Source organism: Symphodus melops, assembly GCF_947650265.1.
Source record: "Symphodus melops genome assembly, chromosome: 12".
In the NCBI taxonomy this organism is placed as follows: Eukaryota; Metazoa; Chordata; class Actinopteri; order Labriformes; family Labridae; genus Symphodus; species Symphodus melops.
The window spans coordinates 18,590,090-18,611,783 of NC_136702.1; the positions used below are offsets into that span (position 1 = coordinate 18,590,090).

General features: G+C 41.0%; 1 protein-coding gene across 1 annotated transcript in view; it reads left to right on the forward strand.

Annotated features, from left to right (window-relative positions):
- myo1b (myosin IB) overlaps positions 1-14,709 on the forward strand; it is a 33,624-nt gene extending 18,915 nt beyond the window's left edge. Inside the window, exons 14-29 of the mRNA XM_079357874.1 lie at positions 734-960; positions 1,511-1,711; positions 2,710-2,803; positions 3,805-3,954; positions 4,074-4,142; positions 4,245-4,331; positions 4,765-4,851; positions 5,888-5,974; positions 6,730-6,816; positions 9,046-9,120; positions 9,285-9,419; positions 9,966-10,072; positions 10,265-10,397; positions 10,693-10,845; positions 12,167-12,297; positions 12,432-14,709. Coding sequence (XP_079214000.1) covers positions 734-960; positions 1,511-1,711; positions 2,710-2,803; positions 3,805-3,954; positions 4,074-4,142; positions 4,245-4,331; positions 4,765-4,851; positions 5,888-5,974; positions 6,730-6,816; positions 9,046-9,120; positions 9,285-9,419; positions 9,966-10,072; positions 10,265-10,397; positions 10,693-10,845; positions 12,167-12,297; positions 12,432-12,567 — 1,959 coding nt within the window. The 3' untranslated portion in view covers positions 12,568-14,709. The remainder of the gene's footprint in view (positions 1-733; positions 961-1,510; positions 1,712-2,709; positions 2,804-3,804; positions 3,955-4,073; positions 4,143-4,244; positions 4,332-4,764; positions 4,852-5,887; positions 5,975-6,729; positions 6,817-9,045; positions 9,121-9,284; positions 9,420-9,965; positions 10,073-10,264; positions 10,398-10,692; positions 10,846-12,166; positions 12,298-12,431) is intronic.
- Positions 14,710-21,694: the final 6,985 nt, after the last annotated feature.

Below are 21,694 nucleotides of genomic sequence, written 5' to 3' on the forward strand. Positions count from 1 at the left end.
AATACTTTATTAATCCCAGGGGGAAATTCAGTCATTACAGTTGCTATTAGACACTATCTAGCTGTAGAAATATAGCTATATACATATGAAATATAATTAGATAAGTAATCCAAAGCAACAAGTAAAATAAATAGTGAGGACAATGTATAATATATACAAAGTGCAGTATTAACAGTGGGATATAACTACTATTTCAAAAACAGGACAACCTGAGTAATTTAAGTGTAAAGTTGTTGAAATTTTAATCATTTATAGCCAAATATTAATAGTTATTCTTTATAATCACATTTTTAATCGCATGTTCGAAACGTTATTTTGTAAATAACTTTTTTTGACAATTATTTTTTTTTTGAACAGAGTGCTTCATTTGCCATTTGAATTTAATCCTGGTTTTATTCTGAAATACAATGACCTTCTGGTGGGTCCAAGGTTACAACATCCGAAAAAGAAACTCGTAACCGATCCAAAACGAAATGAAAACTGCTAAAAATGAACGATAAAATTGAAAGTGAAATGTTTGGTGTCATTGGCTGAGCTGTTACAGTTTTCTGAAACGAAGATGCAGCAGTGTTGTCTTTTTCTTCAGGGAAATAGTGCAGAGGCTTATTACAATGGCGCCTAAATGGCACAAGCATGTGATTAAAAAGAAGAATGCATTCAATTCAGACTTTAATTAACTGCGACTGACTTGTTGATGCTGGCAGCCCTAGTAAGTACCTTCTTTCATTTCAAGGTGTTGTATCGCACTGAGGGCTTCGTAGACAAGAACAATGACCTGTTATACCGGGACATGTCACAGGCCATGTACAAGGCCACCCACAGCCTCATCAAGCAACTCTTCCCTGAAGGAAACCCAGCCAAAGTCAACCTGAAGAGACCACCAACGGCTGGATTCCAGTTCAGAGCGTCAGTGGGTACACTGATGAAGAACCTGCAGACCAAGAACCCAAACTACATCCGGTAATGTCTCGTGATGCATGCAGAGTAACCTGCCAGTCCAGGATATCATTGTTTGTTTGCGTGAGATTTGAAACCTCTGACTTAATTTGAAATGTTCGGTCGAACTAAAAGAGCCTGGTGAATGTACTGATAACTTCCTTTCAGTGTCAGTATCTAATAATGATGAATACATAGGGTGGGGAAAAACATATTCCAGATCAATCTTTGCCATGGTAACGTTGACTTCAATATGAGTTATTATGACATCATAACCCCAATTAAAGTCTTAAAACAACTGCTCATGCTAAGGAAATGCTAATACTGACTTGCCTGGAATGAAATTAACAATTTATCTAAGTTCCATTTAAACGACTTATCTTCCATAAAGTGTTAAGTAGTTTTACTAACCAATGCAAAAAACCCATGCAGTCAGTGTAACTTATGTTCCTCATGTTAGAACTACACAAAACAAATGTAGAACTTTGTTTCCCAAAAAGGTTGATACCAGCTGCAAACAATAAGTCTTACTTTAATGTTAAAGAGCAAGTTTTTTTTTTTTTCTTTCTTCCAGCTGCATTAAGCCCAATGATAAGAAGGCAGCCCACGTCTTCACCGACTCTCTGGTCCGCCATCAGGCGCGCTACCTGGGCCTGATGGAGAACGTTCGCGTGAGGAGAGCAGGATACGCCTTCCGCCAAGCCTACGAGCCATGTCTGGAGCGCTACAAAATGCTGTGCAAGCGGACGTGGCCCCACTGGAAAGGACCTGCCAGGTAATTGTTGCGTTTATTCCAAAGTAGTTGCTAAATGTTTTGTGGGTGGGGAGAGTGTAGGAGGGGCCTTTTTCGCTGGAAGAAAGCAAATCCCCTTTTTTTGTGAGAAAACACCAGTGTGGAAACTGAGAAACACTCACAGGAGTCTCTAAGTGAGGCACTGAACCCATCAGACTACTCCCACAGGACTTTCTGTGCTCAGCAATAATAGACCGGAGTCTATTCGGCAGCTCCCAGGTGTGGTTGTGTGGAGCGGTGTGAATGTGAAGCAGGTTGTTGCTGGAAAGGGCCTCAAATTTCCTTCAAAGATTCAAAGAAGGTTTAAAAAAAAAAAAAAAAAAAAGGTAGTGTATCAGTTTACACAACATACTGACTCATCCATTTTTGCAGGTCATGCATTGTCTAAGGCAGATGTCAACTTGTTAGTTTTAGGAAAAGGCTTTTTTTGTTATCGTTCTTGAGAGTCGCTGAATGGTTCCACTGGCTGCCTTGTTAACTGTCCACCTCGATTATTCCACAGTGTCAGATATTTTTATTCTCTGTGTCAAACTCCTCTATGTATCCTTTCAGAAACTAGAAGCAGCCCTGTCACATACCAGTTGTTTTAAAGTTCAGGAGAAGTGAACTATTTCCCCTCTGAACCTCAACATGTTGAGACATTTCATCCTTATGTCTCCTTTGTTCCATATCAGCCTGGTTAAAAAAAAAAAAAAAGTCTGATTCCAATCTGCTCTACCACTCTTTGGTATCTTGTTGTCGAGCCATCTCAAAGTGCTTTGTGTGGTTCCTTCGTTTACCCCCCTCCACATGTCTGTTTCTCCTTTAATCATTCTCTCTCTGTTTCCCACACTCTACATCCTCACATCTGTTCTCATCTGTTCCCTCTTATGTCCAAAGTCCTTGCACTTCTTCTACACGGTTACCTCTCATGTTAATGGCCAGCGCAAAGTGTCGTGTTTACTTCTTCGCAGCACTCTGACCCCTCTGTCTCCCCGTAGGGAAGGAGTGGAGGTGCTGATGACCGACCTCCAGGTCCCAACAGAAGAGTACTCGTACGGCCGCTCCAAGATCTTCATCAGGAACCCAAGAACGGTAGAGAAAACACACCTGACTCCAGCTTCATCCCTGGAATATGCTTCCTATTCATGTTGTCGTCTGCTGTGCGCTGCAGTAGATCAGGCAGTGTTTGAATAGACTGTATTTAAAACGCTGTATCCAGTGTGCTCAGCTGCCCCGTGTTCTCACAGTCAGATGTTTGTGAAGCAGGGTGGGCTGCACTTAAAGCCCCCACTGCAGCAATTAGCATGCATCTAGCTCTCTGAAAACACATGTTTTCACTTAGCCATCCCGGCTAACATGGGAAATGGGCTTCTTGACTCCGTGCTTGTAGGTTTTTCAGCGTTTAAAGCCTGCAGCGTTTGACTGTACTTTCTCCCCATCCAGCAAACAAAGCTTGAAATAACATGATCTCATTCTGGGGTTTTTTTTTGGTCTTTAATGTGCTTTCTCTTTTTAATCATATCAGCCATCTACAACTGCGAAATCACAAACGTAAAGTCTGGTTGAGTGACGTTGCTCTTATGTGGCCACACGTCAGAGTGAAGAGTTAAGGAAGATTTTGATTACCGTAAATTCCGTACTATTGAGCGCACCTGGATATAAGCCGCACCGGCTAAAAATAAGTAAATAAATGTATTTGTACATATATAAGCCGCACTTGATTATAAGCCGCAGGTGTCCACGCTATAACAAGAGCTATTTACACAGACGTAGTCTACCGGTAACATCACTTTGCATTCTCTCAGATTTAGTCTAAAAGACGTCTTGCTCTGGGAGGTAAAATACTGATGTTGACACCTGTCAATATAAACGCATGACATCACATTGTACAGTATGTGCATTAAGGGTGTGTTTTTATTATCTGACTTTCTGACTTTTGACTTTTTATTTTATAGTCCCCGAGGGGAAATTCTTTTTCACCAGTATATAGTTTTAAGGGCAGCGCGCCAACGGAGGGTGAACACAGGGAGATACATTATTATTATTTTTTCCTTTTAGCCTTAAGTGTTTAATGTCTCTGCTCTTCCCCACAGCTCTTCTTCTTGGAGGAAAGGAGGAGGCAATGCCTGCAAGACCTGGCCACGCTCATTCAGAAGATCTACCGTGGCTGGAAGTGCCGCAGCCACTTCCTGCTGCTCAAAGAGAGCCAGATCGTAGTGGCTGCATGGTACCGCCGATTTGCTGTGAGAAACCTTTTTAGAAGATGCACTCAAAATCCTGAATACACGTAGCAAAAAACAAAAAGACAGCAATCCCTCTTTGATGCTCATTTCTTATAATCCCCCCCTTTTCCATTTTACAGCAACAAAAGAAATACAAGAAGATCAAGAGCGCCACCACCGTGATGCAGTCCTACGCTAGAGGATGGCAGGTGTGCATTCACATTCTGCACTGAAGCGTATAAGCAGAGAGCTCGCCAGCAATCATGGCGGAAAAGAGTCAAATATGTTTTTTCTTGTTATATTTCAAATAGGCCCGCAAACTCCTGAGAGAGCTGAAATATCAGAAGAGATGTGAGGAGGCGGTGACCACCATCTCAGCCTTCTGGCACGGCACCCAGGTACTGAAGTATTAAAGTGCAGTGGGACATCAGAGAGCGAGGTGTTTACCAGCACAGAACATTAGCATAGGTTTTGATACAGGCTTCATTTTTTTTTTTTTTATCTATCTTGGAGGAAAAAAAAACTGCTCTTGAAGTCTTAACAGTCTGGCCTTCACCACTTGATTTTTCATCTTATGCCGCGTTCCTGCCGAAGGGCCCCGACAGTATTACACAAATTCTGTTCTTTAACAAAGCTGTACTTTGATGTTATTGCTGCTTTTTTTTTCCTCCCCTCGTTTTAATCTCACTCCTTTTGCTGATCACGAAAAAAAAACTGCCACTTCTGTCTCCTTCCCCCTCCCCCTCCCCTCTCTCCCACTCCTCTTTCTCGATTCTTTTTCTTCCTCACATCCTCAACCTGTCTTACCTAACGCCCACCTCACCCCACCAGGCTCGGATGGAGCTGAGACGTCTAAAACAAGAAGCGCTGAATAAATACGCTGTGACAGTAATTTGGGCATACTGGCAGGGAACCAAGGTATTTCCAAACCCCCCCCCCCCACCCCCCCAAGCTGCACAGTAGTGTGTCTGTGTCCCAGCTGTCTTGTCATCCCTGTACGCAGTGTCCCGTCCCATCCCATTCTCACTGTGAACCTGACTAATAGAGTTAGCAGCCCGTCTGAGTGGAACGTCCGTTATCCCCTTCTGTTATCCCTCCACCTGATTAATGTCCCTCATTGTTGTCCGTCCTGTTTTTCTTTGACTCTGTTCCTTGGAGTATTTTTTGTTCTCAATATTATTTTCTAAACAAGATTTATACCGGAGGGAAACAAAACTTCCCACCGCACGCTTCGACCCTTTTAACGTGGGTAACGCGACTTAAATATGTGCATCTACTTTCCATCCGATAAACCGTTCCTCCTCTTCTAGCATCACAGTGAAGCCACACAGTTCCCTCCAAAGTCTCACGTAAACACACTTGATGCACTGACTACAAAACACCTGGAAGCTCAATTATTTAAACAAGAAGGATTATGCCAATATGTTAGAGCATGTGTTGCTGCTTTGTAAGGCTGCAGTGGCTGTGTAGTCGCACTGAATTTGTAGTCTGCGTGTATAACACAGCACTTATCTTATCAGCATTTATGGTTGTTAATCATAAACGTTTATTTCAAGGTCACAGGTGATTATTTCTGACTCATTATGGTTGCTGTTAAAGTTTTTATAAATGATAAAAAGAACATGTTGTAGTCTGTGGTAAGCATTTTTATAAGACCTTAAGTAATATAGTGATCATCCAGAATCTCTCGCTGTTGCCGCCTTCACTCTCTCTACTGAAGAGCGAGACACGAGCGCCGACTGAAAGCAGCCTGCATGTTGACTCGAAGAAGTCATTGTCCCACCTCTTGACATTCCTTGTTGTCTTTCGCCAATGTTTCATCATCATGATTTTTTTCACACCTACTCAGTACCTCCACCCCCCCCCCCACCCCCTTTCCCCCCACAAGGGGCAATTACGTTTTGCTTGTCACTGACAATAACCCACCTCCGCAACTGCCACCGCTTCCCATCAGGCCCGGAGAGAGCTGCGTCAGCTGAAGGAGGAGGCGAGGAATAAACATGCCGTATCGGTCATTTGGGCCGGCTGGCAGGGCACCAAGGTATTTGGGCAGCCTGTCGACTTGTCTTGCCGTGACTATGTGTCTTGCCGCCTCCATCCACACCCCCAACTCAGAACTGAAAAAGCTCAACATAACCATCGCGCCGCTCATCCCATCTTACACATTTAACCATCTGACATTTCCGCCGTGTGTATCCCACCCTCCCACATCACATATACACTTCTCCATCAGATGCTGGAGTGAACAGATGAGTGTTAGTGTCTGTGCCTGAAGCCCCGTCTGACAGCTGATATTGTAATTGTGCTCATTTCAATTAATCAGCGTTCCGAGCTCAGATGGATTTTGTCACAATCACACACAAACTGGGGACAGAGAGGTCATCTTTAAAGTGTGTTTTCAGCTTCCTTCACAAAGGGCCATGCCTCACCAGTGCATGCTGCCTGCTGTCTGCATGATGTCTTCTTTTGAGAGTAGTTTTTGCATGTATTCTTTTGTCACCGTCTCTTTTTTTTTTGTTTAGATGGAACTGTTTGGATCCGTTGAGTTGACTCCTGCTGTAACTTTTGCTCCTTTCTTTTAAACTAAGAGTTCCACTTAAAAATCTTTCTCTTTTACAGAAGTCCTCCTGATAGTGTTACGTGTGTTTGTGGAGCATACAACTGTTTTATAACAGTATTTGATGGTGTGTGTGTGTGTTTGATGACCTCAGTCATGTATCTCCTTCTTCTTCCTCTAATCGTCTCTTGCTTGGTGTGTTCCTGCTCTCTGCCTCTTCCTGCCCACCCTGTGAACAGGCTCGCAGGGAGCTGAGGAGACTGAAGGAAGAGGCCCGGCGTAAGCATGCTGTTGCTGTGATTTGGGCCTACTGGCAGGGACTCAAGGTACCAACCAGCCCCCACGATGCAGACCCCCTACCCCAAACCTGCAGCCTTATCAGCCACCCTGAACCTATTCATCATTGTAAACTCATCTACATTCTGCAGACTTTATGCATGTCTCTGAACATGTGAACTTTTGGAGGGTTTTTTTTTTATTTTTTTTTTTATATGCCTGTGTGGCTTTGTTCACAAAGATCCCTGATTTCAAGTACATTTAAATATAACCAGTTATACCTCTAATGGAATTCTTATCATCAATTAAACATTTAAATGTATTCTAAATAAACACACAATCACTTAAATAAACAGTTTGTTGCTCCACCACGACATAAAGTAGTGCTACTATTAGTATTTCTCATAATAGGGGGAGGGTACCCCTAAATCAATTAAAGTACTGAGCTGGTAGTTTTTTAGTCGCGCCGTTGCTCTTTGTTTGTTTGCAGAGTATCAACTGGTCACAATCATGTGTAATCAAGATCAATAGATTTCACTAGAGGCATTCAAAGCAATGGAAATATATGATACAGACATTTGTCTTGGTCTGCACACATAGAGCCGCCTCTTTAGTACATGCATACAGACAATGTAGAGGAACAACAAGGAACAATGTGGATATAGAATCTCACTGATATTAAAACAACAGATCCACATAAGAATGCAACAAAATGAGAGAATGAGTAAAAGTTTGTTTTGGGTTTTTTTAAATAAAAGATGGCGCCATAAGATAAGATGGAACTTTATTAATCCCAAAGGAAGTTGTTGTGTGTGGTTGCTCCAAGAATACAATGCCCAGAAAAAGAGCAACACTAATAGAGCATCGAATATAAGACGAATACAAAGAAATAAAGCTTATGAGGGTTTGTATTTAAAGTGTGCCTGAATATGATAAATAGTATAACATTTATGTAAACAACCTTATTGACAGTAGTACTGAGAGTTTAGACATGTAAGCTCCAGGCTGCGACTACACCAATAATATATGATCCTAAAAAAATGAGGTGCTGGACAGTTGGCACACAGACCCGCAGACTCTGTTTGTTAAAGCTCCAGGTAGCGACCACATCATAAAGAAAAGTGAAATCACACATGATAGTCTTGATAAATCCTATCAAACACGAAAAACCCCAATTTCAGGAAAAGAATATTGCACGTGCGGAGGTACTGCGAAGACCACCATGAGTCAGAAAGCTAATTAAATATTCATAATTAATATAGTTGTCCCTGGAAAGCCAGGTGGTGCCCCTTTTCTTACGAGGTGTGTTAATAATCATTTAACACTAAATTATCCCCTACAGAAAGCATCGCACAAGTTACGCACAAAGACTACAAATCGATCGTGACAAGCTACACGATTTAAGAGGTTACATTTTATCCTCAACACCTTACACTCAAACGGATCCACAGGTGTCAGCGACTTGTCACGGTGGAAAGAGTAAGCAAAGACGTGAAAAGATAGAACGGTTAAAAGTTCAACTTTCTTCTTCAGAATAGTTTGATACATTTCAGACATAGTTTTGTTTTTATGCTGAAGACTTGAAGCAACAGCGCCTGACTGACAGATCAGCGGCAGGTTGTTTGTCTCTCTGTCTGATTCATTCTTTTTTTTCTTTTTTTTTTTGAATATCTCATCTCTGCCAGCTTCTTCTGCATCCCTCCAACTAACCCCAGAAAAAGCCGGCACTGTTGTTTGTTTCCCCAGCAGTATTTGTTTCACTTGTGTTTTGCTTTTTTTGGTCCTTAGGTTTGTTTGGGGTTTGTGTGTGTGTGTGTGTGTGTGTGTGTGTCCTAGTTTCCGGTGATTATGTGTTGCGTGTCTGTCGGCTTTCAGAAGAATACCCGTCCTCTCGTACAGATCATTTGTTGCTGTGTTAATCTTTTCATCATGATAATTGACTCACCCTGCACCACTAACGCACCTGCTAACAACTCAATCTGCTCCAATGAAGGTCAGGGTGAAGGTCACTTGTCATAACCATCATTGACTTTTCAGACCTGCATTCTGTCATGGCTGTAATTTGAATGAAGTCCAGCAGCTTGGAGTTGTCTGTTCCAGGTGCTCATTGTTTGTGACTAACCCAAAAACCCCTGTTGCTCTGTTGTGCTGTTTGTGTTTTCACTGCCACTCACCTGCCAGGGTTTCCCTTTTTTTTTTATTTCCCGCTTCACAGCAAACTTCACAGGCGGCAGGAGGTGATTGACATGTCCTGTTGTTTGTTTGTTTGTTCTTAAAAGGTCCGCAGAGAGTACAGAAAATTCTTCAGGGCTAATGCCGGCAAGAAAATCTATGACTTCACCATCCAAAGAATCGTAAGTTGGACTCGTGGTGGACAGTGGTGAAACTCAGTTTGAAAATAATAAGGCTGTTCTTTGATGTTGTTGTGTTCCTTGTACATATTTCCTCAAGCAACATTACCCTGAATTCCATTGCCATGCCGTCTACACTGAAGTTGTTTTTTCTTTTTTTTTTCCAGATGCAAAAGTACTTCTTAGGCCTGAAGAGCACCATGCCCTCCATGTCTCCCGTCGACATGAACTGGCCCAACAGGCCTTACCTCTTCCTGGATGGAGTCCACACAGAGCTGCGTAGGATCTTCCACCTCTGGAGGGTTGGTCTCTCTCCCTCCCCCCCTCCCCATTGTTCTATGACTCATTTTTAAGTACATTTTTGGGCCGTTTTTGGATAGGACAACGGACGAGTGGCAGGAAATGTTGGAAGGAGAGAGTGAGGGGGATGATATGCAGCAAAGGGCTTAGGTCGGATTTGAACCCACGCCCGCTGCAAAAAGGACTCTGTATCAGGGGATCACAACTTAACTGCTCGGCTGTCTGACTTTAGTTATTGTTAAACAATCAAACACATGGAAGAGTAAGAAAATAATTGGAGCACTGACTCAAGTCAAGTATTAAACTTTGTCAAAAGTAAAACCTTTTTCTCCAAGCCGCAGGCAGTAAAACATTATTTTTTTATTTTTTTTAAAAAGGGTGGCGTCACTCACCCCTGAGGCAATGATCCTGTCTATATTGATGAAATATATACAGAGAAGAGGGATAAGCAATGAATCACAGGATCTGTAAAGCACACCAAACCAATACGAATGGTTCATAACGTCGACCGCCGTTTAAACATCTGCCGTCTGTGTTTGTGTGTTCAGTGTAAGAAATACAGGAGCCAGTTCACAGAGGAGAAGAAGGCCGTTTATGAAGAGAAGCTGGAGGCAAGCGAGATCTTCAAGGATAAGAAGACTCTCTACCCGAGCAGGTACTCGCACAAGGGCTCTCGTTACTTATATCCCAGTAAAGCTACATCAAAATAAATCTCTCTCGTCCCGCTGTTTGACTAATGGGCCGATTAGCGGATCTTTTAATTCGACACACTTATCCGCAGTGAACACAGCGTGGTGTTGTCTTCATAAGTGGTGCGCGTTATGAATGTGTGTGGTTTTTGTCTCAGCGTGAGCCAGCCCTTTAAAGGGGACTACCTTGAGATCAGCAAGAACCCCAAATACCAGAAACTCAACAGCGCCGTGGATGAGAAGGTCCTGCTGGCAGATGTGGTCAACAAGATCAACAGGGCCAATGGCAAGGTGAGAAAGATCACTCACGCTCCAGGAGAGTCCCATTTCATTCAGTTTGTGTAAACGCTGTAAAATCACCCTCTCAGGCCAAGTGGTGCACAAGACTTTTGAGTATTTTGAAGGCTGTTTCACTTGTGTGTGTTGTGCTACAACAGTTTGTTTTTTGACATCTTAACAACTGGGATTATTTTTGTTTCGGCAGATAGTAGACGCGTTTGGATCGAGCTCTGCGTTTTCTTCAGCCTTAATGTTGACATGTTCCACAACGGTGCAGGTAACAACCGTCTGTGCTCCGGTTTTGCAGGGAACGCCTCGGATCTTCCTGCTGACGAAGAAGAGCGTGGTCCTGGCAGACCAGAAGACGGGACAGGTGAAGGCCAGCGTCCCTCTGCCTGACCTCAGCAGCGTGTCGGTCAGCACACAGAGCGACGGCTTCTTTGCGCTCAGACTCAAAGAGGTGAGGGAGACCTGTTGGGATGTGACGTTTTATTATACAACAGCGAGTCATTTGATTGGTCAGACAGCATATTATCAGTGTATCACAACATCCTAATTTACTATCAATAACGAGTAATTAGGAGGTATTGAGGGCGAACTCTTACTTGGCCTGTAAGCTGTCGACTCTGGCCATGTAGAAACATGTACAAAGTGTTTAATTAGGACTAATAACCAGACGGGACTCTATGCTACAAGTTAGCATGCTAATAAGCAACTAGCTATTTTGACCTGAATTGAAAGTGTTACCAACTTCTGTTTTATTCGAGAAGTGATCACACTTTAAATCTGCTGAGATGGTCTTCAGCTCTCTCAGCCTTTAGCCTCACATATGAACAATTCACTCCTCTGTTTATGATACTGCTTGAGTGCAGCTAAAATGTCCCTCACAACGGTACTCAAACAGCATTTTAATTAAATTTAAAAATATATGGGTTTTTTTTGTTTTTTTTGTGTTTGATACTTTTAGTTCCCAACCTTTATTTGCATGTTTGCAGAGTCTACCTTGTGTTTAGGTTAGATTACAGTCCTTTTTTTGAAAGGGGAGGTTTCCTGACTTTTAGGCTGGGAGAGAGAGACATTTTCATTTTCCATCAAGGACGCCTCGTAGCCAAGAGTCCTTCCTACAGAATCCTTGATGTCTGACACATTCTGCTCTTTGTCCCTTCCACTGTCGGTGACCACAGCTGTGAAAAACTCTCATTAGCAGTAAACCTTGCTTAGAGGTCATTTCATCTAAAGAGAGCACACAGAGCAAAGGGAGAATCTTTCATACGTTTGCCCTCCACCACACTACGGGACATGTGAAAATCCTTTTGAGGAATCTCGTCTCCTCTTCCCATGTTGTGATATTCTCACTACAATATAATAGTTTATCATAGTTTAGGGCAGGGATGGGCAACTTTGGTCACAGCAAGGGCAAGGTTCTTTTAAATCTCACTGCCAGGAGGCCAAATTGTAGGATACAAAAACGAGTACAGTCAATTGTTTCAAATGTAACTCAACATATACGCGTGTTAGAATATTAATATGGACGTATTTCTGGTTTTCATGATTTCATGGCATTCTAAGTCATTAATTTGTATAATTAAACTGAGGGTCACGTCGAGGGTTGTTGGGGGTGGAATGTGGCCACCAGTTGACCCCCCAAAGTAAAAGCCTTCAAATATCAAGTAAAACAAAAACATTGTGTTAAGTTTCATATACCAAAGAATCTGAATCCAGGGAACAAGGTTTGTTGATGCAGATGTTGTGTTTTTTTTTTGGTCTGTTTTATGCTCTAGGGTTCAGCGTCAGCAATCAAGGGAGACTTCTTACTGAGCAGTGAACATCTGATTGAGATCATCACCAAACTGCACCGCACCGGGGCCACCGCTGCAGACAGCGAGCAGCTCAACATCGACATCTCAGACGAGTAAGAGTGCAGGCAGAGTTTCATCGGGCGTCCTTGTCATAGTTTGTGATTTGTCGCTGACATGGATGAGGTCAAATGATGTTTACTGATTTTTATTTTTATTTTTTATTTTTATTTATTTTTTTGCGTGACAGGTTCCTGGTGCAGTTCAAGCAGGACAAGGTATGTGTGAAGTTCATCCAGGCAGCAGCTCTCAAGAACGGCAACAGCGTGTCCTGCAAACGCAAGAACAACCGCCTGCTGGAGGTGTCGGTCCCCGCTTCGGCGTAGTGCTGCTCTTTTTCGCCAGTGCTGTTCCTGAAAGCTCAGATAAGGTGGGGAGGGGGGTCATTTCCACCCAAGCACCATCCACTCGGAAAACCTCTCGTCTCATGAAGCATCACCATGTGGCCACCCTGAGCCCAAAAGTGACAGTGCAGTTATTTGGCTTGTAGTGTTGATGTTATTCCTTCTGTCTCCTTCCTATCAGATTTACTATGGCACCACTATAGCTGTAACCTAACGTAATGTGCCAATTTTGCTTGGCAGTGAAAGCCCGTATGTGGGTTGCATGCCACAGAAATTTGGTCAGATGTTTCACTGGTGTTTTGTAAAACTTTGGTAAAGAGTTGAAGATGGATAGAAAACAAATCACGGTGGAGCTCAAGAGACTTTCTGTATGCCAGTGGTGACGTTAGTAATGATTGTTCTGCCTGTAAGTTGGATTAGTCTTCAGAGAAAAAAAAGTCATTATAAAAGTTTTTGACAAGCGCCAGCCTCAACTGGCCTTGACTCATCCATTTTTAAGCAGCTCTGCCTTCTAAAGTAGACGGCTTAAAACTTGAGGTGAACGAGGGAACTTTTTGGGCTCGGCTCGACAGATTTAGTTTTCACTGAAGAACTGAAATGCTGCACTTGTTTTTACCTCAGTGTAACCAAAAGAGGATGACCTGAAAATGAATTTGATTGTATTGTTGTATTATCTACTTTTTTTTTTTTTTTTTCTTTTTGTTTGAAAGGAATGTTTGGGAAGTTAAAAAAATAAATGTTATTTGCTAGGTAAATATTCAACCACTTTTGTATCTGCAATTCCTATGTGCCATTCAACAGGTCCTATGTCAGTGTGATAATACAAACATCCAAAAACAAAGTGGGCAATTGACCTATGATTTACAACATACAGTATAGCAATTTTCTTTTTCATGTGCTAGTCAACATGTGGCAGCGCTGCACATGCTCCATTTCCCTCTAAAAGTACAGTAAAACGTGATATTTTAAGCTTTATTTCATCTACCACTAATCATCCTCAGCTGAATTCATATCCTTACAATAAGTAGATTGTCATGTTAAAAAGAAAGACTTGATCAAAGATTCCAACAAAGGCAATGAAGACGTTTCATTGGATGGTAAAAGTAGCCAGTCAGGAGACGGATCGGTACCTGTATCTTCCAAACGTCTTCACTAGATTTGAAGCTTTTCTTGATCCAACGTTGAAACAAAGAAGTCATGTTAATCTTTTCTTTTGTGTGCAATAAATAAAATGCTTAGTTTTGATTGTTGTCTTTCCAACGAAAGCAGTGAGACCCCCCCCCCAGCAGTCGCCCTCACTGTACTGTCAGCTGTACATAAAGGCTTTTCTTTAGTATTCTAGCTCTAATTGCCGTGTTTGTGAAAAAGCCGTTCTTGCCACTGCAGCGTAAGTTATTGTAGTGCTTAACCCACTCTGGCCTAATGTGTATTTTTTTCAATGGGAGATGCCAAATATTAAGCACACATGACCATGAAACTGACCAGTTGCAGCTTTTGCATCTTTCTATTACAAATACAGTAAACTTTGCTACAAGTATATTTATACATAAGCCACATTTTTAATTTCATGGAGGCTATACAGTGCTATATTTGCAGGTATGTTACCTTTTAATAACCTTTTTGCTGTAATGCTAGTGGGTTTTGTACCGTTGACGTATATATCGACCAGATTTTTCTCTGGTGACTGCGGGGAATATAACCCAGCCAAAGTTGGTCTAGTCATGTTTTGAAATCTGGGCTACCTTAGTTTGTAAGTTGCTGTTGTACTTTTTTTAATGTCACTAAAGACGCAGGGACTTGAGACATCGGTTGTTGCTGTCCCTTGCACAGGAACGATTGAGCTGAAAGCTGTTTTTGATGTACCGTCTTCCTTGGCCCTGCAACAACTTTCATTGCGGTTTTGCTAAGGTGACATCTTTTCCCTCCCTTCTACATCCCTCTCACTCTTCTTTGTTTCGTATTTGAACAATGGCTAGTTCTGCAAAATGATGTCTGCATTCTTGTGTGCCTAATGTCGACCTGTGCTGAGAGACAGAACATAGAAATGATTTGATAGAACTCAGTGTAACATTTACAAATCTTTTTTTTTTTTTTTAAATTAAATAAAGTCGGTAATAAATGTTATTCTGGGATTCTGTGGCATTCTTTTATTTATTCCACCATCGTTCACACCTACTAAAACAATACTGATTTTACATGTAGAAAGTGTTGGACTTATTTTATTAACACTGTCTTATGACGTAAGACCCTAAATGGGGCAACAGTTGGTATCAACAGTCAATGCTGTTGCAGTTTCTAGAGGGGCTTTGCCAGGACGAAAAAGTCTGATAGGCTTTGGACGACCAGACCTTGTCAAGCAGCTGGCCAGATGTTTTCCATCACCTCTAGGGAGAGCTCCTAGGGGTTAAATTCCACGTCTTGGGGAGAGCTGCCGACAACAGGTCTCCCGGGAGCAGCCCTCAGATTGAGCACAGCGTGGTAAAAATAGCAGACCATTTTGGGCTGCCCAGTACCCAGTTCCCACCACTCTGCAGGCTGGGAAAGTAAGGAGGAGTCCCAGGCTCGCAGTGGATGTTCAACCCTCAGTGGGAGTGCAAAGGAAATGTACAAGGCCCAATTCCATCTCCTGAAAAGTCAGAATCTTTCAATCAGTGATGCAAAACTGCATTAACATCTTAATTCAGTAGGACAGTCTGTATACTGTGTAGTTGTTACCAAAAAGAATTTACAGAAATATTTGTCTTTCAACTACTTATTTAACATCCTAAACTATGACGTACGCCTATCTAACAAATGACACAACACACTTATCAAATCCACATCCACTTGGAACATACACTGGAGGTTTTTGTGACAGATATCATGAAGAACATACTGTACTGCAAGGTGAACATCAGGAAAAAATCTCAAGATGGGGTGAATGGGAGGTACTTGTGTTACTTTTGCTTTTAAGTTAGGGAAATCGTTGGTGCCATCTAGTGGAGGAGAGAGGACATTACAGCTAAACAAATGGTGTTGATAGTTTCCAACTGGCAAAAAGAACCTCAATGAAAGTATCAAGCAAAATGTTAATGTGTTGCAGTTTACACATAATGTAATATTTTTTAAAAAAACACGCAGAGTGACTGACATGTTAAGTCCATTGTTGTAAGCTTAAGAAAGTTACAATTCAGTTTCTAGATTTTGCATTGCCATTTTGCCATTATGATATATATATATATATATATATATATATATATATATATATATATATATATATATATATATATATATATATATATGTGTGTGTGTGTTATAGTTCAGGTATGAAGTAATTTTATCAAAGAATAATGGCTTCTGCTTAGGTTACTACTGTCTACAAGACCTCCCTTTCTGTCCGTCTGTCCGTCTGTCCGTCCGTCCGTCCGTCCGTCTCATCCTTTTTGTGTGTCTTAATCTCTTTCGTATCTCTGTCTGTTTCATCAGTATTCAATGTTTCTGGCCCAAGATTACAATCAAAACTAAATTTAATGAAAACAAAGAAAGGCAGAAAATAGACGTAAGGGGAGAAGAACGAAAAGGACAGAGCAGCTATGCATCTCTCTCACTGTTAAACAGTCATTGCCTGGGGTTCAGTGATGTCGCCTAAAAGAGATGCCTGCCATGATAGGGATTATCTAATGTACTGTAGATGAAAAAAAATGGCCTGGAGGAGTGTTGTCTCCAAAAATGTGCTGTTTTCCTTCATCTTTGTACCAAAGAATCCCTTCAGGTATGACTTATCGGGCTGGTTGCTATCTCTTATTTTGCCAATTTTGTGAAGTCCCGCAGGGTCCCAAACCACCACTGAGCACAATTTAGAAAGTTCACTGATACATTTTCCCTGTAGGATGACTTGTGGGTGATCTTTATCTGTCATATCTTTGGTGTTTCAAATTGTTTGTCTTCTTGAAATACAGCAGTAATATGCTCTTTAGGAAACATGTTCATTTAAGGATATATTGTCTGGTATTGATTTTATTGATGTTCACTGTAAGAATCAATACATCATTACATAGAGTCTATCACAGATGTGAGATTTACTTTATCACACACACACACACACACACACACACACACACACACACACACACACACACACACACACACACACACACACACACACACACAGATCTGAGCAAATAACCTGGTTCATGCTTCAGTCAGATGAATTAGGGTGAATTTGATGTAACGTTTTGTTTTACTTGACATACCAGAAAGACTTAAATTACTCATTAATTTTCATTTCATCATGCAGGAGCATTTCATATTTTCTGAATGTATAGAAGACGCTTTGATGTTTGCTTGTCTGCCCTGGTTCTCTTCTACTGATGGAAAATGAGGTTTGTGTCAAAGCACTACCTAACTATATAAAACTTTCAGAGCAGATTTTCAGATCAAGCCAATTGATCTCTTTAAACCCACTCGGCCGCGGCCCCGGCCCCGGCTCTGGCCCCTGTTTCACTAGTAGGAACAGAGACAAAAGCAGACAAGTGCTAATAAACATGTGAAAACAAGAAAAGATTCTGAGATCAACTTTAAGCAATGGTATCAAAAAAAAATGCAACACAGAGTTGATTTAATTTTTATATTTGTGTCTTTCCAGACCATAGCCAGTCTTTTTTTTTTTTTTTTTAACTTAATTGCAAAAGTAATGCGAGTCTTTTGTTTGGTTTGGAAAGTCCTTTGGAGCAGCCTTCGGTTGTACTCTTGCACTGGCATTCTATTATAATGCTACAGAGGCTGTGTTGACATAATCGCCTTGTTGATACTGACCTGGGAACAGCAGTGAGCAGCATTAAAAATACCAACAAAAAGTCTTCTTCTTGAAGCTCTTCCTGCTTTTATAAGCCATCAGAATAAATTCCTTACCAGCTAAAATAACTGTAAGGAACTTTAAAGGACACTTGGTGCAAACATTATCACCTTAAGTTAATCCGAGTTTTCACAACAGAGAACAGTGAAATGACCACAAATATAATGAGAGTGGTGGCTTCCATTTTTATGTCGCTTGGATAATAAGGTTGGTATTTCTAAGTCCAGAATTTACTACCACCTACAGTCAATAAGATCAAAGTTCAAAGAGAAGTAATGAATCTCTAAATTCAACGTCGGACACTCCCTCCCCCCCTCTCTCCTTCTCACAACCTTTCTTCCTTTTTGTCATTAATTTAATGTGGCCTATTGTAAGAGAGATGACGTCTTCATAAGTCATTTGTCTCATATTTTGAAATATTGCCATATTTGGACCATATTGTTGTAATTCAATTAACATATTGTGTGCCTCAGGCGACATGTCATATCAGACTCCTTTCTCTAAACCATCTATTCTGACGCCATTTGCAGTCAGTTCTTCTGACTTTTTTTTTTAGCTCTCTGGTTTGTAATGGCAGCAAAGCACACATACACAAGTTTCATATTTATAAAATGGTCCATAATGGGTTTTTTTCTGAAGTGTTTGTTCCTGGATTGCGGTGTAAGTAACAAGCCCTCTGTGTGGGGAGTAGGTTAACTATATTGACTGTATTGAGCTGTCTCAGGATCATGGCGGATTTCATTGTTGTGTCAACAGGTTCAGGTTGTAGATGTCAACACATTGACCACTAGTCTAGCATAAATCTATTCTATGATTTACATGAATCAACTTCCTCAGACCAGACATTCAGCATGCGCCATGTGTTACAAAATAATTTGTGTGTATGACAACTTCCATACACAATGAATGTGGAAGTCTCTTGTTGTCATATTCAATTGTAAAGGTGGACTGAAGTCTTAAAAATGTCCTTTCATGTGTTAAAGGTAGGAAAAATTCTGTTAGACTTGCATTTATGTCTGTAGCAGATTAAAAAATAATAAAAACAATGAAAAAGGCAATGAGACGAAAGATAATGACTACAAATGCAAAATGAAGCAAAGAGAGAAGCAGTGCCTTTTGGGTTTTAAGCAGCTTTATACAACTTTTCTTTTTTTGAGCGATTTAAAATTGGGTGCCAAATCATGTTGTCTAATATCCTCAGGTAGGCACTCCAAAGTCTGAGGGCTCTTTCAACAAATGCAAATGTTCCTTTTGTTTGTTGTTTTTCTACTGTGACCTTGAAACAAACCCCAGAGTGTTCCCCGAGGAGCTCAAGCTGTGCATTTTGTCAGAAGAGGAGGGCAGCTTGGAGACACGGAGGGGGTGCCAAGTCAGAATGAGAGTAGTTTTTTTGGGGGGTTTATTTTTGGGTTTTTTTGTTGTTTTTTATGCCAAGTACATTTACAAATACAATAATATGACTTGGTGTTTCAGTGCAAAACAATACGCAAAGGACTAACACAAAAATAGAGAGAAGCTATAAAACAGCAGTGCTTCTCTTTTTTCCACATTCTTTTTTTTAAAACAATTTATCTGGTTTTAATCTCCCTACAGCACCAGGTCTTTTAACATTTCCTTCACCAGAAAATATTAAAGTCTGCTATTGTAATTGACATGAAGACCTGTACAGTCGAAGGTAGAAATAAAAGTCAACAGGAAAAGTGTCCTATAGATGGGGACAGACAGGCAGAGTGTCACATTACGACCCCTGGCAGTGTGTCGGGCTGTCTGGAGGGAGGGACAGGGGGCTGGAAGAAGTCTGATTAATGGGTGTTACTGGGTGGTGGAGAGTTTGTGTCCCCACTCACCCTTGTGTCACCAGCCCACTCAATGGCTTCATCAATTTGTAGTGATTATCACGTCAATAGGAGAGAATAGAGGGAGGAGAGGAGGTAAGGATTGGGAGCAGAAATGGGCTTCTGCCGCACCATCTGTGGGTGGCTTAACAAACAGACAAGCAGCGACAAGTGACAAAAAATGTCACAAAAAGGGACATTATAATCTGGCTAGATGTTTTATTTTTGTATTATAACTTTTACTTTTTCTGTGTGTATACCAACTCAGTTCAGACCTTAATTGTCCATGGAAGGGAAATTTGATTTACAACAGTGAGTAAAAACACATACACAACATAAAACGACAAAGGGCAGTTCATTCCCAGAAAAGACAATGTAACTGTTACAAATTCCAATGGATAAATGCAGTGCTATGGTGCTGCTGGAAAATACACTCAAGGCCTAAAGTCAAGGGAGTAATTGCACTATAGGAACATACAGTCTGTACCTCGGACCAGAGGGGAGAAGAACAAATGAATCGAAGAGAGAATGGTCAGAGCTGTCCAAGACTGACCTTGCTTTCCTTACAATTTCTCTGTTCCAGATATCTGACAAGGAAAGCTCCTGAGTGCCAATTATTGTACCTGCTGTGTTAACAATACTGGACAGAACATGTTTGATGTGCAGTAAAAGGTTACTACACCATGAGATGGTAGAAGATCTGAGATTAAAATTATTTGTGTCTCGTGCCCATTAAAAATATCTTCAGTCTGTGCAGAAAGTAGAGTTTCTGTAGGTCCTTTTGCAGACTGCAGTTGTGTTCTGGTCATGACTCAGAACACATTTGACATTGTTGCTTAAAGAGAAAACCCTTACTTCAGATGTGGAAATCATTTAATAATTCAACCTATGATTGATTTACCTTTGAGGAACAAGAACAGCTAGAACATTTTTTGTCTGACAAATAGGAGAAATGTTGGAATTTATCATTTGAAGTGTACAGAAATCATTCAAATTGATAATTTTTCTCACTCTCTTAATAAATATCCACTTGCGTTTCCGTGAGTTTTTTTTTCCACACTATTATAAAACTAGAAGTGCTACTTTGTGGTTTCCACTGAGCAGTTTCTATGATTCCCTGCAGAACATGTGTTAGTGAGTGAACCCTTCTCCAAACATGAAACAGACAGGAACATGAGGGGCTCAAGAAAAAGGTTGTCTGATCCTCTCAATCCAATCATTTACCACATTTTAAAAAGTGCACCCCTAAGTTTAAAAGGTGGTTTGAGAAAAATGTAAAATATATTCCCATCAGGAGTTCTTGATAAATTGTATTCACAACAAAAGGACGAATACAGAAACATAATGACAAAAGCTAAGTTTTATTCCTGGCATAGGCATACACAGTTAAAAGAGTAATACACCTGAGTTTAATGAAAACAAATATTTCACTTACAGCATTTACTCCTTCTGTCTGAATCAACTTGCTGTTACTTTTTCATATTTAAAAAGAATGTGAGCATGCAGGACTTACTCATACATGCTAATAAGATGAAAAGAATAACATAGCTGTATCAGAGCTCCAGTGTTTAGCATGCCTATATCCGCTAGTTAACCCTTAAAACAAAGTTTTACTGAGGCTGATGGGAATATGCCATAACATTATGAATGTATTTTCCAGGGTGCACACGTGTCAGCAAAAAAAAGCTCTCTGTTGTTGAAATATTGATTTCTATCTGGACTGAAGCTTTGACTGACTCCTAAACATTCCCATTTGTATGGCCAATCTAGCAGAATATAATAATATCTTTGATTGGGCCCTTTTTTTTAAATTCTGTCATTACTGGCAAGTTCTCTTCTATTCAACTTTTCAATACGGGAAGAACACAGGTGAGTAAACAGATCTTTTTCTTCTGCGGCACACGTCGCAAAGTTTGTACAAGCGAAGAGTGAAGTAATAAATCATCTATTTCTTCACTGCATCAACAAAATGATTGAGTCTGAGTGTGTTTCAGTGAGTGTTCGTCAGCTTGAACGTGTGAAGAGAGGCAGCTGTGGTACTGATATGGATAAGCAAATAGCTGAACACACATCGTTAGGTGCTCATTTACAGACATTAGGCGGGAGCTCAGGCTACAGAGCGAGCATGTGTGTGAATGTGTATCTCTGCCTCCATCCCAGAGCTTGGAATTAAGAATTTGTTAATCTATGCAAGCTGCAAAGTTATTCCTCTCCCCATTAGCATCCACTTTCTACAGTACAGCTTGCTAATCATTACATTTTGTTGTGGCAGGAACTTGTGTCTATGGAGTTTATCTTCTTTTCTCAAGAGACATAACAACTTTAGCTTTGTTTTTGCTAAACTTCTGGTGAACGCACAAGTGAGGAAATGGCTGGGACTACCCAAATGCCTCAGCACCATAGGCCTGTATGGTAATGGAGCCCTCTCACTGCCAATTTC